This window comes from Salmo trutta, chromosome 13, assembly GCF_901001165.1.
Source record: "Salmo trutta chromosome 13, fSalTru1.1, whole genome shotgun sequence".
NCBI lineage: Eukaryota > Metazoa > Chordata > Actinopteri > Salmoniformes > Salmonidae > Salmo > Salmo trutta.
This window is the reverse complement of record NC_042969.1, coordinates 60967176-60982130: the sequence shown is the minus strand read 5'-3', so window position 1 is coordinate 60982130 and position 14955 is coordinate 60967176. Positions and strand designations below refer to the sequence as shown.

At 41.1% G+C, this 14955-nt stretch overlaps 2 protein-coding genes across 5 annotated transcripts in view; one reads left to right on the top strand and one right to left on the bottom strand.

Moving 5' to 3' along the window:
• The window catches only part of LOC115206229 (neurobeachin-like), a 308527-nt gene that overhangs the window by 185840 nt on the left and 107732 nt on the right, over positions 1-14955 (top strand). For all 4 annotated transcript variants that reach the window (XM_029772948.1, XM_029772946.1, XM_029772945.1 and 1 more), the window contains one exon: positions 4105-4241. In XM_029772948.1, the coding sequence (XP_029628808.1) occupies positions 4105-4241 (137 nt within the window). The remainder of the gene's footprint in view (positions 1-4104; positions 4242-14955) is intronic.
• Positions 5113-7515, bottom strand: LOC115206230 (putative nucleotidyltransferase MAB21L1). The gene has a single exon (XM_029772949.1). It carries the CDS (start codon positions 7021-7023, stop codon positions 5944-5946), a length of 1080 nt encoding a protein of 359 aa, XP_029628809.1. The 5' UTR covers positions 7024-7515; the 3' UTR covers positions 5113-5943.

Here is a 14955-nt window from a genome sequence, read left to right as displayed (position 1 = left end):
ACCAGGCAGGCCAAAACTCCATCCCACCAAAACAGGCTGAAAGTTCAGGCGGTCTTTTCAAACAGCTCTTACACTGAATAGACATTATCATAATTTTCACAGTTGCACAATATTATTAGAACCTCATAGTGTGGAAATATATATAAAACATAGGGAAATCACATTTTTGATTGCACTGGCCTTTATATATAAAGAAACACCATCCAAAATCAACTCGACCAGTTACAATGAAAACAGAGATTTCAAAATTGAACCTTTCTTTATCCAGCTACATCAATTCCAACCTTATTAAAAATGTTGGTCGAAACATTTATTTTTGGAACCATTCAAAAACCTTTCAAAAACATTTTTTATTGCATCATGGTAAAGTTAAAGGTATGTTCACATTCTGACCAGAAGGGGAGCCCTCGCTATCTCAGACTGACCTTTCGGAAGTCTTGGACATTAGGTAGTGTTCTGTCTATGTGCTCTATATCTATAGGCTACAGTCTGTGTACTCTATATCTAAACTCTATCTCTCTCTGCCCTGAGCAGTCTAAGTGGGAGATCCTCCCTGTGTGTTGACAGCCTTTCTCCTTCTCTTTCTTTCTTTCTCTCTCTTTCTCTCTGTCTGTCTCTCTCTCTCCCTCACTCTCTCTCCCCCATATCTCTCTCTCTCCTCCTCCTCCTCCTCCTCTCTCTCTCCTCCTGCCAACCAAACATCAGGCCAGTGTCTGCTGCCAGAGGAGGCGTGGCTTACCCTGGGCTCAGCTAGCTATTGGGGCGGGTGGAGCCTGCCCTGTGGTTACCAAACCCATGATTAGTTTCACTCCCCCTGAACACTGGCAACACCGTCTGCTCTCACTGGCATCAACACACTCCTTTTGTCTACTCATCTGTAACCCAAATCACACAAGGAGAAGAGAGGATGGAAGAGGGAGGTGTTGTGTTTAGATAGTGGCTGTTAACTGTTTTGGTTGAGATATTAATGATCTTAACTGACAGACCTTTGGATGGACCAGTCAAAAACAGGCATTCTGTACTCTCTCAGGGGTGCATTATCATGCCCTAACGAGTGAAGTTCACCGTTCATATCTCTCTCTCTCTCTCTCTGGCATAATTATATCCCTTACATGGGTAATAATTAGCCTTATGAGTGCAAGATAATAGTGTCATAAATACTTAGACAAAACCCCATAAAAAAGTACACTGCTCAGGATGTGTTGAATTACATATAATATCACTGTCTACCTTACATGTTTAAGAAATTAATCTTTATTGCATATATGACAAGAAATGGAACAGTTTTAGGTTGCGTCCCTAAAGGCACACTGATGGCCTATGTGCCCTGGTCAAAAATAGTGCCCTATATAGGGAATTCTTAGACTTATTCAAGCCTTTGAGAGGAATGTTGGGCATTCAGGACTGTGGGAGAATGTACAGTGCTGTTTTAATTATGACACTACCCAGAATGCCTTGTGTCTGTGTAGCAGTGCAGCAGTGACATCACTGTGACTGTCTTCATCAGACCAGACTGTTTAACAGTTTACCAGCCCCATAGACAGACAAGACTAGAGTACACACAGAATAACACCAACAAACTGCAACTATGGAATAGAATATTATAACTGGAATAATTTTTGCTATAAATTGAATTATTTGCTCAATGTACAATCTAAATGTTTCTAAAATATTACTCTGAAGACCATCCAAGTCAAAGGAGTGTGTGTGTGTGTGCGTGTGCGTGCGCGTGAATATTATTATTATTATTATTACTACTATAACTTTTTTTTTAAAGGAAATTCTAAGAAAAAGGCTCCAAAAATCTAGCATTATAGTTCACGTGTTATCAGAATCCAGTCCTTTGGCATATGGAAACCTGTATCATTTGTTATTATTATCGTGTAAACGTTTTAATACTAACTCCTAATTATGGAGTATACCTAGAGGGATTACAGTTTAATCCCGTCCCTGTAGCGCGGGATTAAGGCTGTATTGTCTCTGTATATACCAGATCCCAGTGGCGGTTCTAGACCATTTCAACTGGGGGGGCCAAGCTGGGGCCAGTTGTACTGTTAGAGGGGCCAGTTACATTAGACATTATTGTTGTCATATCGTTTTCTTCACTGCATTGCAGGCATTAGCAGGCAAAAGACCATGTTCATAATGCAGATGCATGTGGTACGATACTGTTGTGTTCCGCCTAAAGCCGTCCCTCTAGAAATTGTTGTCACAGGGGCACTGCCCCCCCAGAACCGCTAACTAGCCCCTTTAGGTCACAACACAATGGTTCTGTACCCTCCAACGTCTTTTTATTCTCTCTCTCGCGCTCTCTGAGGGGGAGTAGACTAGAGATATTTGAAAAGAGAGTGTATGTTGCAGAAAGACAAACCCTTTAGGTTGCTGGGAATCTCTTGCAAACAGCATCGAATATAAAACCATATCTGTCCGTTTATTGAGAGGTCGGCCTAATTCTCTGTTCAAATGTAGCCTAACATGGGGCAGGTTTAATATTTCTCTTAATGTGGAAACAACATTAAGAACAACTGTCATTACAAGATAATTACATAGGCTAATAAATAATAATGACAGTGATGTTTTGATCACGTTTTGTTTCATGTTCCAAAGCATTGCTTTCTGTTCTGTGAGCGCAACGCAGTAATTAGATTGTATAATATTACGTTATATGTACACGTGGGCCTATATTGTAGGCTATACATTATATATCCGTGTATTTTGTAGTATCTATTCATGAATATGTTGTGAGGCATGTTAGGGACATATGTTCTCATAGGCATACAATAAATACACCTGAAACGTTATTAGACCCGGGATATTACATGTTTACTACAGCTTGTAAAGCACATATTTAACGGTGATGGTGTAATCAGATAAGATCAGTTTAAAACAGGCAGAGTTTATTACAGACAGCAGCTATAGGGCAGGCAGAGAGAAAGAGTAGGAAAGCCGATTCCACTATTCCTGAACGCTCCGTGAGCACAATGAAAGAGCGCCCAGGGAATTGAAACCAAAATCCACTTGTAATCTCGCAACAGTATCAGGCATAATTGGCTGAGGAGCACAGGATTAAGATTGACGAGACATTAAAGTGACTCTTTGGAGTTCACGCGATCGATAAATATCCCAATTTCAAGAGCTTTCATTTGAGCTCGAGACAAATCACTGGAGCTGACGCGCCTCAGCGATACTACTCCAAATAGAACACGGAGAATGGAGGGAGAGGACAGGAGGAGAGATGGAGATGGGGAGGAAGACGGGTGGAGACAGAAAGAGAGATGGCATGTGATCCCGTCAGCTGACCAGGGATCAAAAGCCATCGTAAATAAATATTGAACGATTTTGTCAGCACAAATGCAAAAGCTTTTATTTTCCCTCAAAGAAACGGTTTCAAAAATATTTTATTCGTTTAGGATGCTATGCAAATTGTCACAATCATGTTGGGTGGTGTTATGTCTCTCTTTTAGAGGCCCCAGATGTTGCTATAGTAACTGAAATAATTGTTATGAAAAAATATTAATATGCAATATGCATAATAATAGACTATAGGTTATAAGTGAACATTCATCATATTGGCAAGTGCTCCTCCATCTCTAGTTTAGTTCTGATAGACCGTATCATACTGCTGGCCCTATTGCTGCACACACGCGCATTTAGTTCAAATGGTTATTACTTATGTAAATTAGCTTCAAATCGTTTTGTAAGCCCAGAATGTATATAGGCCTATATGCTTGTTGAATATGCCGAATGGCGATTTGGTTAAAAAATAACCTATTTTATAGCCTCCAGAGTGCAACCCAAAATGGAGCCGTGTTCTGAATTTAACCTGAACGAGTAATTCGACTTTGCATAAAAAATACAAATAAACTCTGAATGCAGACATGTTACCATGATAATTAAGAACTGTGCATGTGCCCAAATTAAGAAGAAATTGTAGAATTTGTATCCTAGACATTACATCGCCTCAATATGTGCTCTGACTAAATCAAAGTAGACCCAAATTTGATAATAATTCACAATCAAACAAATCCGATTATTTGTTGGTAATTGTTAAAGACCATGTTTGTTTGTCCTTATATCTGATGCACGGTGTATTACGCATTATAGGCCCAGTTGTCCTCAGCACCCCAGCCCAGCTCGTGGCCCCAGTAATAGTGGCGCGAGGGACGCTCTCCATCACGACGACCGAGATCTATTTCGAAGTGGATGAGGATGACCCCTCCTTCAAACGGCTTGACTCCACGGTAAGTCCAGTCGCCACTTTCCCTTTCTGTTTGATATGCACAAGATTTTGTTCACATTCAAGTTCACTTTACTGATTCATGTTCATGTTTTGGCTGGGCCCGTATTGACCCCAGGCTCCTTTCGTTTACAAGACACAAAATGTGATTTAGAGATTAAAATAATTATTCAGGTTCACCCATGTGCAAGAATTCTACCATTAGGAGATTGTGGAGCATTTTAAAATATTTGGTCCAATTGGAACGTTGTGCCAGGATGTAGACGAGCCTTAAACCTACCCAGGCCTCTGGAGAGAACCTGACATGTAGGCCTACAACATTTTACACATTTATTGATATTCTGATCCCCTCAAAACCTGTAAAACTATGTCATCAAACGAGAGCCTACGAGGTCTTTTCGATGGTACACCAATATTATCATTGTTTATAAAAAATAGCGACTGTGTATGGACATGGGTAACTACTAGAACTATTAGGCGAATACTAAGGTTGTAACCTAGACATTTACACAATTACGCGTTCAAAACACCTGTTTTGAGCATTCTTCGTGTGCACTGTATATTAGAAATATAGGCCTAATGTCTAACCCCAACCGTACCTCTCATGCATTTGTTTTTTCCAACAGCATTAAGCCTATAAAAAGCTTTTAATTAGACAGCCTATTATTATAACGTAGACAACCTGATAGATATAATATGGAGGGTAGGCTTATAGCCGGAACTAATAGAGAAATGACAAACTATATTTGCGTAATTTAAAACGGGTTAAACACTAGGCTTATAAAATACCCATGTATGACGCATACAATAAATATGGCCTATATATGAAAAAATACAAGTTATACATTTAATTAATCATGATTGGGACACAAATATTACATAGCTAGTTTTTATTAGGCTAACTCTTTAAATTAATTCAGAGACAGGAATAAAAAATCAGATCACAAATGTTATAATCCAGTGTATTTCAAGTGCATTTTTTCTTCTCAATTTGTATTTATATATATGTTCTTATTTTCAGGTTTTATCATGTAAGCAAGGTACAAACAAAAAAGTATCCAGTATACTTTAAATAAGAATTCAAGTATGTTTATGGAATGTTTTTTTTTTAAATGTAACAAATAGTACCATCAAAATGTAAACTTTCAAAATTAGAAAATGTCCACTGACAACAGATACAGCAGACTATTACTGAAATGAATGTACTAAATGAATGTATTTTCTACCAGATAAAAAAAAGTTTTACTTTAAAAGGTGTAATTGAACTCCTAAGTTTACATGTCACAGAACAACATTCACAATTTCAGACCACTGGAATCACAACCTATGAATGTATTTACAGTATAAATATTTAGTCAAGGCTTGTATGGGGGCTTTATTTTAAAGCATTTAAGCAAATAAACGATTTAGACAACCGTGGGCATGGAGAGAAATAACGAAAGATTAATACTGAATTGTAACCTAACCTTGAATGTGGATTGATGGTACAATTTACTCCTAAATCACAGAATAGAATAAAGAGAAGGGTCATATTTGACTATGGGTCATAAAAATGATATCAGCGTAAACTTCTTCCTCATCAGAGGATAGTCACATTTTACAAGACGGTGAATAAAACAGAGGCACAGTGACCATTTCTGTCCATAGTCCTTTGATACATCACCAGGCCTCTCACTGACCCTCCTTCACTATAGCACACATTTACCTCAGAGTTTCTCCAAGCTTTTGGGGTTGGTCAGAATCTCTCTCGCCAGTCGCCAGGTCTGTTTGGCAGCATTTTCTAGAGCAGAATGAGGTTTCCCCTGGAACAGGTCTAGATTAGGCAGGAAGTAATGGGGACACCTCCTGCACTGCAAACACGAAATAAGCTGCAATAGAATCCCGTTCAAACGGTCCCCGAGGTTGTTCTCGTCCCAGTCTGACTCCCGTGGATGTTTTTCACACTCATAAGAAACCAGAGTCTTCATGTGGTAGTTGTTGAGGGGCGTCCCAGGCAGCTCAAGGTGCCGGTCTCGTAACGTTTTGAGGACCGACAGACATTTCTTCCTGCAACCTCCCAGGAGTAGGCGGTTCTCGGCCTCGCCGAACTGCAGGACCCAGGCGTCGCTCTCTGCCGAACTTTGTTTTCCGTTCAACGAGTAGCACTCTTTAGAGAGAAGGTTAAATCCCTCGGCCTTTACTTCGGCTACCCTGTTGGGCCCCGGCCAGGGGATGTGCGGTAGTGGCCAGTGCGCCGCGCTGCGGGGCCAGATCCCGGTGCATTTGAAAGCCGGGGTGATCTGAACGATGTATCTGTCTCTGATGCGTAACTTCACCTCGCTGGTGTCAGACACCATTTTGACAACATCTCTATAGCTGCATTTATCCACGGCCTGCGCCACTAGGGTCTGAAATCTGGAGCGGATCTTGCGCGCAGAGAGGTAGCCGGAGGCGGTGATGAATTCTACCCAGAGAGACATGCTCCTCTTGCGGCCGTCGCTCAGCTTGAGCACGGCGCAACCCGGCAGAGACCCATCATCCACGAAGTTAAATACCCCCATCTGGTTGAGGTAGAGCACCACCTCGAACTCTGTGGGGGAGATGACCTCTAGCCCCTCGAAGCGGTTGTCCATCTCGTTGAGAGAGCTGATGAAGCGGGGCTCCTGCACCTCCACCTCCTTCAAGACGTCCGACACCACCTTGCACACCTCCCGGATTGTCTTGGAGATGGCTGCCTTCCGAGATTGGCATTTCTCCTGGTAGTATTTGTTGAGGTGGTACACCAGTTTGGCCTGGGCGGCTATCATGTTAGGGCAGAGATCCGGGTTGTAGACCGGAGTCTCGCAGTAAGCCGACGGATCCAACGCGGCTGTTTGTACGGGAGCCAATTTTAGAGAAGAAAGAACGCTATTAAAAAGAAAAAAATGTGTTCCAAAAGTCCCAACCAAGCCTATTATTGCTTGTTGGGGCACATGCGTAATAATCTCGCCGGTCTAAAGCATACGCGTTTGCATTGAACTGCAGTTGGAAAATGTATGTACTTCGATTTGCGAATAATTATCAAAAATCCATAATACACCCTCTCACGTCAGTAGTCAAAACAACCTCGTTTTTGTTATTTCTCTAATCTCTGCTTTAGTTATGGATCCGCATATGAAAGTGCGCGGTGCTGTCTGTCTGTCTGTCTGTGTGTGTGTGTGTGTGTGAGGGCGTCGTGGAGGCGGCTGAGTCTTTCTGTGTTTAACAGCCCGGACGCTCTTCGGGAAATTATAAAGGGAGGGTTATGAACGAGGATGTCCAATCGCCATCTGATTCGTCACCGCCTCCAGTTTATCAACAACAAATTAATCCCCGGGTTTTATATACAATTTAAACTAAAGGTAGTAGTCTCGAGTATCGGAAGTCCACCTACGCATTGGCGAGAGAAAAAACAGAGCCCTTTTCTACTCTCTTTCAGGCTGTCTTTTTGACATTTTTACGGATTTTCTTCAACTGCTCATTTTAAACTGCTTCGTTGAATGCTACTGTATGTTAGGCTATGACATATGACAGGGTTTTGCGTATTTATTTGTTTTGAATAAAACGTGAATTTTAGGTTGTATTTTGCTCGTGTTTATTATTCTCGTTGACTTATTTTCGTTTTGTTTTATTCTTGACGATTAGTGTGTCTGTATTGTCCACAGCCTCTGGACTGTACCTGATCTAATATTAGACACGGCGACTAGAATGACAGGTTTGATGACAGTTGTTGCGTGGGGTTATGTCTTGGTTATTTTAGATTTTTTTGCTTTGACTGAAGATTCGCACTGCTAAATCTATTCTACATGGACATTTCAAATAGGACTTTGGAATGCAGTGTCCTTAGAAAAAAAATATCCTACTGCATGTCGAAATAGCCTATAAAATATGGATTTACATCTGTAGTATATCAGTAGGCTAGGCCGTTGTATAATTATTAGGCCTGTGAAATCACACGCATGGTTATTTTGGAAATAATGCATGTATGCAACATCCTAGTAGTTAAAAAATATTGGACCGGTTAGTTTTTGGCGTTTTCTTTTCCAGCGTAAATAGGCTAATGATAACATAAAGGCCCAAAGCATTTTAGAAAATAATCGTTTTTTCTTACAGTGGTGTACAAATACATTTTCAGGCGTACTTTTCAATGAAGACGTTTTTGAATATGAATGTTAATATTTTTTTATTATTCCAATGTATGAAATAGGCCTACTATCGCTCATTAATTGAAGGATGAACTTGTCAAATTAAGTAGGACACATCTTTTCAATGAAGAAAAATTAAGATGGCATCGATATTGCCATTAATGTAGGCCGTAATTAAGAATTTGTTCTTAACTGACTTGTCGAGTTAAATAAAGGTTACATTTGTAAGACTGTAATCTATACATATGTAGGCTTTTTAATATATTTCCTATATTAATAATTTTTCAACAATGGTAAATGTTTTATTGCAAACATCTAGTTAGTTTGTTGAAATACGTGATTCCGATGATTATATAATCCACGATATTGTATGACGGTGTCTTGTCAGCATTAACAGGTTGTGAACTCAAGGTTTTCATAAGCAGGCCATTTCTATTAATACTAGACTAATTATTGATGTTGTACATTGTAGACATCTTTCCTGGTGAGTGTTGTGTGAGAGCAGTGTTTACATTTATCACGAATATGATGATTAAACAAAATTAAACAATTGCAACAAAAAAACACAATGTTATTATTATTGTGATTATTATTTTAGCCTAATTATATATATCATTGAGTTGAGTAGGCCTAGTATTTTCTTCTGAAGTAAATTAGTTCTACATAGACAACACAACATAGGCTAGGCCTACAATATTCATATTACTACTACAAAAAATACTATTCCAATTGTATTACAAATATAACAGAGTTTATTATGTTATCAAGACCTCAATGGAAGCAAGACACATTTATGCACAACACCAGTAGACTAGATATTTTTATGATGACGAAGTTGCTGCACGTTTCTGCACACCAAATCCCCGAACAATCTCTGTAGTTATCACCGAACTATCTCCCTATCTCTGAACCATTTCTAGCTTAATAAGTAGTTGTCATCGTGGCTTCCCGTCTCAGATGGTTCAGTTTGAGCTTTGAAGAAGACTTATAACGGCAGAGGTACAGGACACAAAGACGTTTACACTCATCTGCACCAACACTTTGCTGCACAGAACTACAAATTATCAGGATAGACTGCACCTTGTCACTTCCCAATGTAATATCTGTGTGTGTGTGTTGAATATTTGTCTCCCACTATCATGCCAACCAGTCTGGAGGTCTCTGTCAGCAGCATCAGCCCAATCATAATTAATAATGTCCCACTGTTACCAGGCAGACATTACAGATATGACAACACATGGGTGTGCTGTGATAGACCTTGCCAAGAAAACACATGATTACACTAGGCACATCCTAAAGGTCTACAATGAAACTATTAATTCAAATTAAGTGTGAAATATAGTTTATTATATTCTTAACCTTGATTATTATTTTAGATGGATATTCAACAGAAATCGTTTGGGGTTAGATATTGACAAAACTAGCTACCACTTCCTAGTTTAAATTTTTCTTGGTCACTTTCATGGAGTGTTTTGTGAATGTAGGACTTTCTATACTGGTTCCATATGGAGAGAGATGGGAGGAAAACCCACACCTCTTCTCCATCTCTCTCTGTCTCTGTCTCTGTGTGTGTGTGTGTGTGTGTGTGTGTGTGTGTGTGTGTGTGTAGATCAGCAGGTATACTGGCCTTTATTAGATCCAGACTAGTCTACAGTCTACTTCCAACTGTGTGTGAGTGTGGCCATGAGGCTGGTCATACCTCTGCGTGATAGAGGAGGGGCTTTTCCTCAGGATTATCACCTCTTTAATCTAAAGCATGTGGCTGCAACCTGGACTACCCTACACAGATCTACATGGAAATGTTAATACTTAGCTCTAACAACCTGAGGTGCGTTCAGTTCTGTTCAATGTTTGCTGCGTTGCGTGACGGTTTGTACTGAATTACACGTTTCCTCAAAACGGTGCACACTTTTCTTCAACAGCCTTTGAGGTACATTTGTGTGTGAATTAAACATTGCACATCGTTCTGTCGACCTGAACACACCCTTGGTCTACTCTACTATAGATCAACACTAACAACCTGTTCTACTCTACTATAGATCTACACTAACAACCTGTTCTACTCTACTCTACTATACTCTACTCAGATACACTATCCTGCACTATCCTGTATTGTCTATGTGTTAGATCCACAATAGCAGATATGGTTTAGCGCCTATCTCTGACCCAGCCTAATTTCATTAGAACCTATTTCTGACCCAGCCTAATTTCAGTCTAATCTCTTACCCTCCAGCTTTATGCATGATTGTGTAAATCAATACAATGACTTCTACTTCCTACCATGTGTAGAAGGCTTCTTTGTTTCCAGAGCTGGCCTCTACTGCACTTCTCTTTTTTCCCTCCATTCTTCATTTCTCTCTTTCTTTTAGTAAGACTGATCCTCCTGTCAGTGGTCTGGCATGGGGTCAACAGTTCTTGTCTAATAGCTGAAATGGCTTTGTGATGACACCATAGTTTATCACGCACACACACACACACAGACTGAAAATGGACATGAGGTTTTTCAGCTTGACAATTACGAGTCTAAGTTCACAATATAACATAATTTTTCGATGCCACAAATCCATCGCCCCAGACAGTGTAAAAGTTTTTATGAATGTACAATACTGTGGTGCATTATAGACACCATTAGTGTAAATGATTATGACCAAACCCAGCTAAAACCATAATAATATTGATTAAGACGGACCATATTAAACAATTTCAAAGTCTCAATAGGAATAACAGCATCTCATAATGTGGCCATTGAAGTCAGCTAATTGAGGATAATAATATTCAGTGTGTGTCTCTATTTATAATCCTGTTAGAACATGACAAATAAGGTCATCCATGTTATTCTGTCATCTATCTCGCTGTGCATTATAGAGGACTGGGGATGGAGGGCAGCCAACGAGAGGTTCAGTCACCAAGTCAAATCCAGATTATACCAACAGTCTCTAATGGAGTGGCAGTGCAATAGGACTCAGATTAAGAGTGTGGCATTTAAAGATATGTGTGATCAGCATTAGGCTTCACACTGGGAGAAATAATACACTTTGCCCACTCGGGATGGGGACTCACTGACATGTTCCCCCACAAAATTCATTCATCTCAAAATGACATTGTCATTGGGGTTTTTAATAGTCTGAATATCATTATTCTAGACAATATGGTGTCTCTGTGGGGTAGCCAGTTAATTTCTGGGCCTTGTGCCTTCCACCCTCTGGATCCTCCCCCCACCCCGACCCCCTCTGGATCTCCGGCCCCCACCTTTCTTCATCTGTTATATCCCCTCCTCGTGTCAGCAGCCTCCCTGTGTTAGCCTCTTTCTCAATTCATATTTCCTTGATTCCTCACATTCTCTGATCTCGCATCCTTCTCAAAGTAGATTGGAGAAAAAGGTTAGAGGGGAGGGACCTTGGACCTTATCCTCCAATACGATTGAGGAGGAGGAGTCATGAACAAAGGATTCTAGTTTTTGCAGAGAGACGGATTGAGATACAGCTCTCCTGTCAGCTGCCTCTCTCTGTGAGTAGTGAGAGGTGGACAACACTCATGGCTCCTCACTACTCACGGAGAGTGAGGAGGAGAGAGAAAGAAGAGAGCGATAGAGGGGGGGGTGGGAACAGGGGAAATTAACGAATTATCTCAGCTTCTGTTGTGCCCCTCCTCTCCTCTGCCACCCACCTCCCTCCTCTCCTCAATATGGAACGCTTGTCAGCCTTTCTGATGAATGACATGCATGTATTTGCATCAATTTAGCATGAATATAATTAAATATAATTTTGTTTTATTTGCCAATACGGCTTCACATAATAACACAGAAAATGAGAGGTATTATCAGAGGTCTGCCATTTAAAAAATACACAGCATAACATTCTGTGAGCGATCACATATTTTTCTGTTTTTGTATGTGCCCATAGCATTACTGTGTAGAAATGCTTATGTTATGTTGCATCTCAAATGGCACCCTATTCTCTATATAGTGCACAACTTTTGACCAGGGTCCAATGGTATTTGCTATATGTGCACTACATAGGGAATAGGGTGCCGTTTGTGATGCTGCCTGTGGCTTCTCCTGTCTGTATAATCACAGATCAGCTCTGTATCTGTTCTATGTGACTATGTTAAGGTATTATTGAGCAAGGCAGTTAACCCACTGTTTCCCGTGCGCCGAAGACATGGAAGTCCATTATGGCAGCCTCTCTGATTCAGAGGGGTTGGTTTAAATGCGGAAGACGTATTTCAGTTGAATGCATTCAGTTATTCAACTGACTAGGTATCCCTATTCTATTAGTAAGAGATGGGAGCAGTGTCCTGATATGTTATTATTCTGTTATCTGTTAACATCTCTGCTGTTGTGAAGCTGTTAGAGTAGCAGTATTGTACAGGCTTGTGGTTTTTGGTGACTAGTTTATAGTGCAATATCCAGGTTGTTTTGCCAGGGAGAGGAAAGGTGCCCCCTCATGTTTGTTATTGTAAGATATATACAATCTGGTCTATACATATTTGGACATTGACCAAGTTATTATTATTGTAGCTGTCTACCACAGCATATTGTAGTTGAAATTAAATAATGAATATGATGGTATTTACATCCAAATCGGGTGAACAGTGTAGGAATTACAGCACTTTTTAGATGTTGTCCCCCCCTGCTCAGCTCTTCCATGGCCAGGTATGTGTTATTCCCTCATTAATTAATCTACAAGTAAACAGATTAAAGATATAGAGATGATTTCAAGTGTGGCATTTGCATTTGGAATCTGTTGCTGTTAACCCTCAATATGAAGTCCAAAGAGCTGTCACTGCAGTGAAGCAAGCCATCATTAGGCTGAAAAAAAACACTCAAAGAGATAGCAAAAACATTAGGTGTGGCCAAATCAACTATTTGGTACATTCTTCAAAAGAAAGAACGCACTTGTGAGCTCAGCAACACCAAAAGGCCCAGAAGACCACAACTGTGGTGGATGACAGAAGAAAAGCCCCTTCACAACAGTTGGCCAGATTAAGAACACCCTCCAGAAGGTAGGTGTAAGACAATAAGAGAATAAGAGCACCTCCTCCCAGCTGCCCACTGCACTGAGGATAGGAAACTCTGTCACCACCGATAAATCCACTATAACTGAGAATTTGAATAAGCATTTTTCTACGGCTGGCCATGCTTTCCACCTGGCTACCCCTACCCCGGTCAACAGCACTGCACCCCCCACAGCAACTCGCCCAAGCCTTCCCCATTTCTCCTTCTCCCAAATCCAGTCAGCTGATGTTCTGAAAGAGCTGCAAAATCTGGACCCCTACAAATCAGCCGGGCTAGACAATCTGGACCCTTTCTTTCTAAAATTATCTGCCGAAATTGTTGCAACCCCTATTACTATCATGTTCAACCTCTCTTTTGTGTCGTCTGAGATTCCCAAAGATTGGAAAGCAACTGCGTTCATCCCCCTCTTCAAAGGGGGGGACACTCTTGACCCAAACTGCTACAGACCTATATCTATCCTACCCTGCCTTTCTAAAGTCTTCGAAAGCCAAGTCAACAAACAGATTACCGACCATTTCGAATCCCACCGCACCTTCTCCGCTATGCATTCTGATTTCAGAGCTGGTCATGGGTGCACCTCAGCCACGCTCAAGGTCCTAAACGAAATCTTAACCGCCATCGATAAGAAACAATACTGTGCAGCCGTATTCATTGACCTGGCCAAGGCTTTCAACTCTGTGAATCATCACATCCTCATCGGCAGACTCAATAGCCTTGGGTTCTCAAATGATTGCCTCGCCTGGTTCACCAACTACTTCTCTGATAGAGTTCAGTGTGTCAAATCGACGGGCCTGTTGTCCGGGCCTCTGGCAGTCTCTATGTGGGTGCCACAGGGTTAAATTCTTGGGCCGACTCTTTTCTCTGTATACATCATTGATGTTGCTCTTGCTGCTGGTGAGTCTCTGATCCACCTCTACGCAGACGACACCATTCTGTATACTTCTGGCCCTTCTTTTAACACTGTGTTAACTACCCTCCAGATGAGCTTCAATGCCATACATCTCTCCTTCCGTGGCCTCCAACTGCTCTTAAATACAAGTAAAACTAATTGCATGCTCTTCAACCGATCGCTGCCTGCACCTGCCCGCCCGTCCAGCATCACTACTCTGGACGGTTCTGACTTAGAATATGTGGACAACTACAAATACCTAGGTGTCTGGTTAGACTGTAAATTCTCCTTCCAGACTCACATCAAACATCTCCAATCCAAAGTTAAATCTAGAATTGGCTTCCTATTTCACAACAAAGCATATTTCACTCATGCTGCCAAACATACCCTCGTAAAACTGACCATCCTACCGATCCTCAACTTCGGCGATGTCATTTACAAAATAACCTCCAATACCCTACTCAATAAATTGGATGCAGTCTATCACAGTGCCATCCGCTTTGTCACCAAAGCCCCATATACTACCCATCACTGCGACCTGTACGCTCTCGTTGGCTGGCCCTCGCTTATACTCGTCGCCAGACCCACTGGCTCCAGGTTATCTACAAGACCCTGCTAGGTAAAGTTCCCCCTTATCTCAGCTCGCTGGTCACCATAGCAGCACCCACCT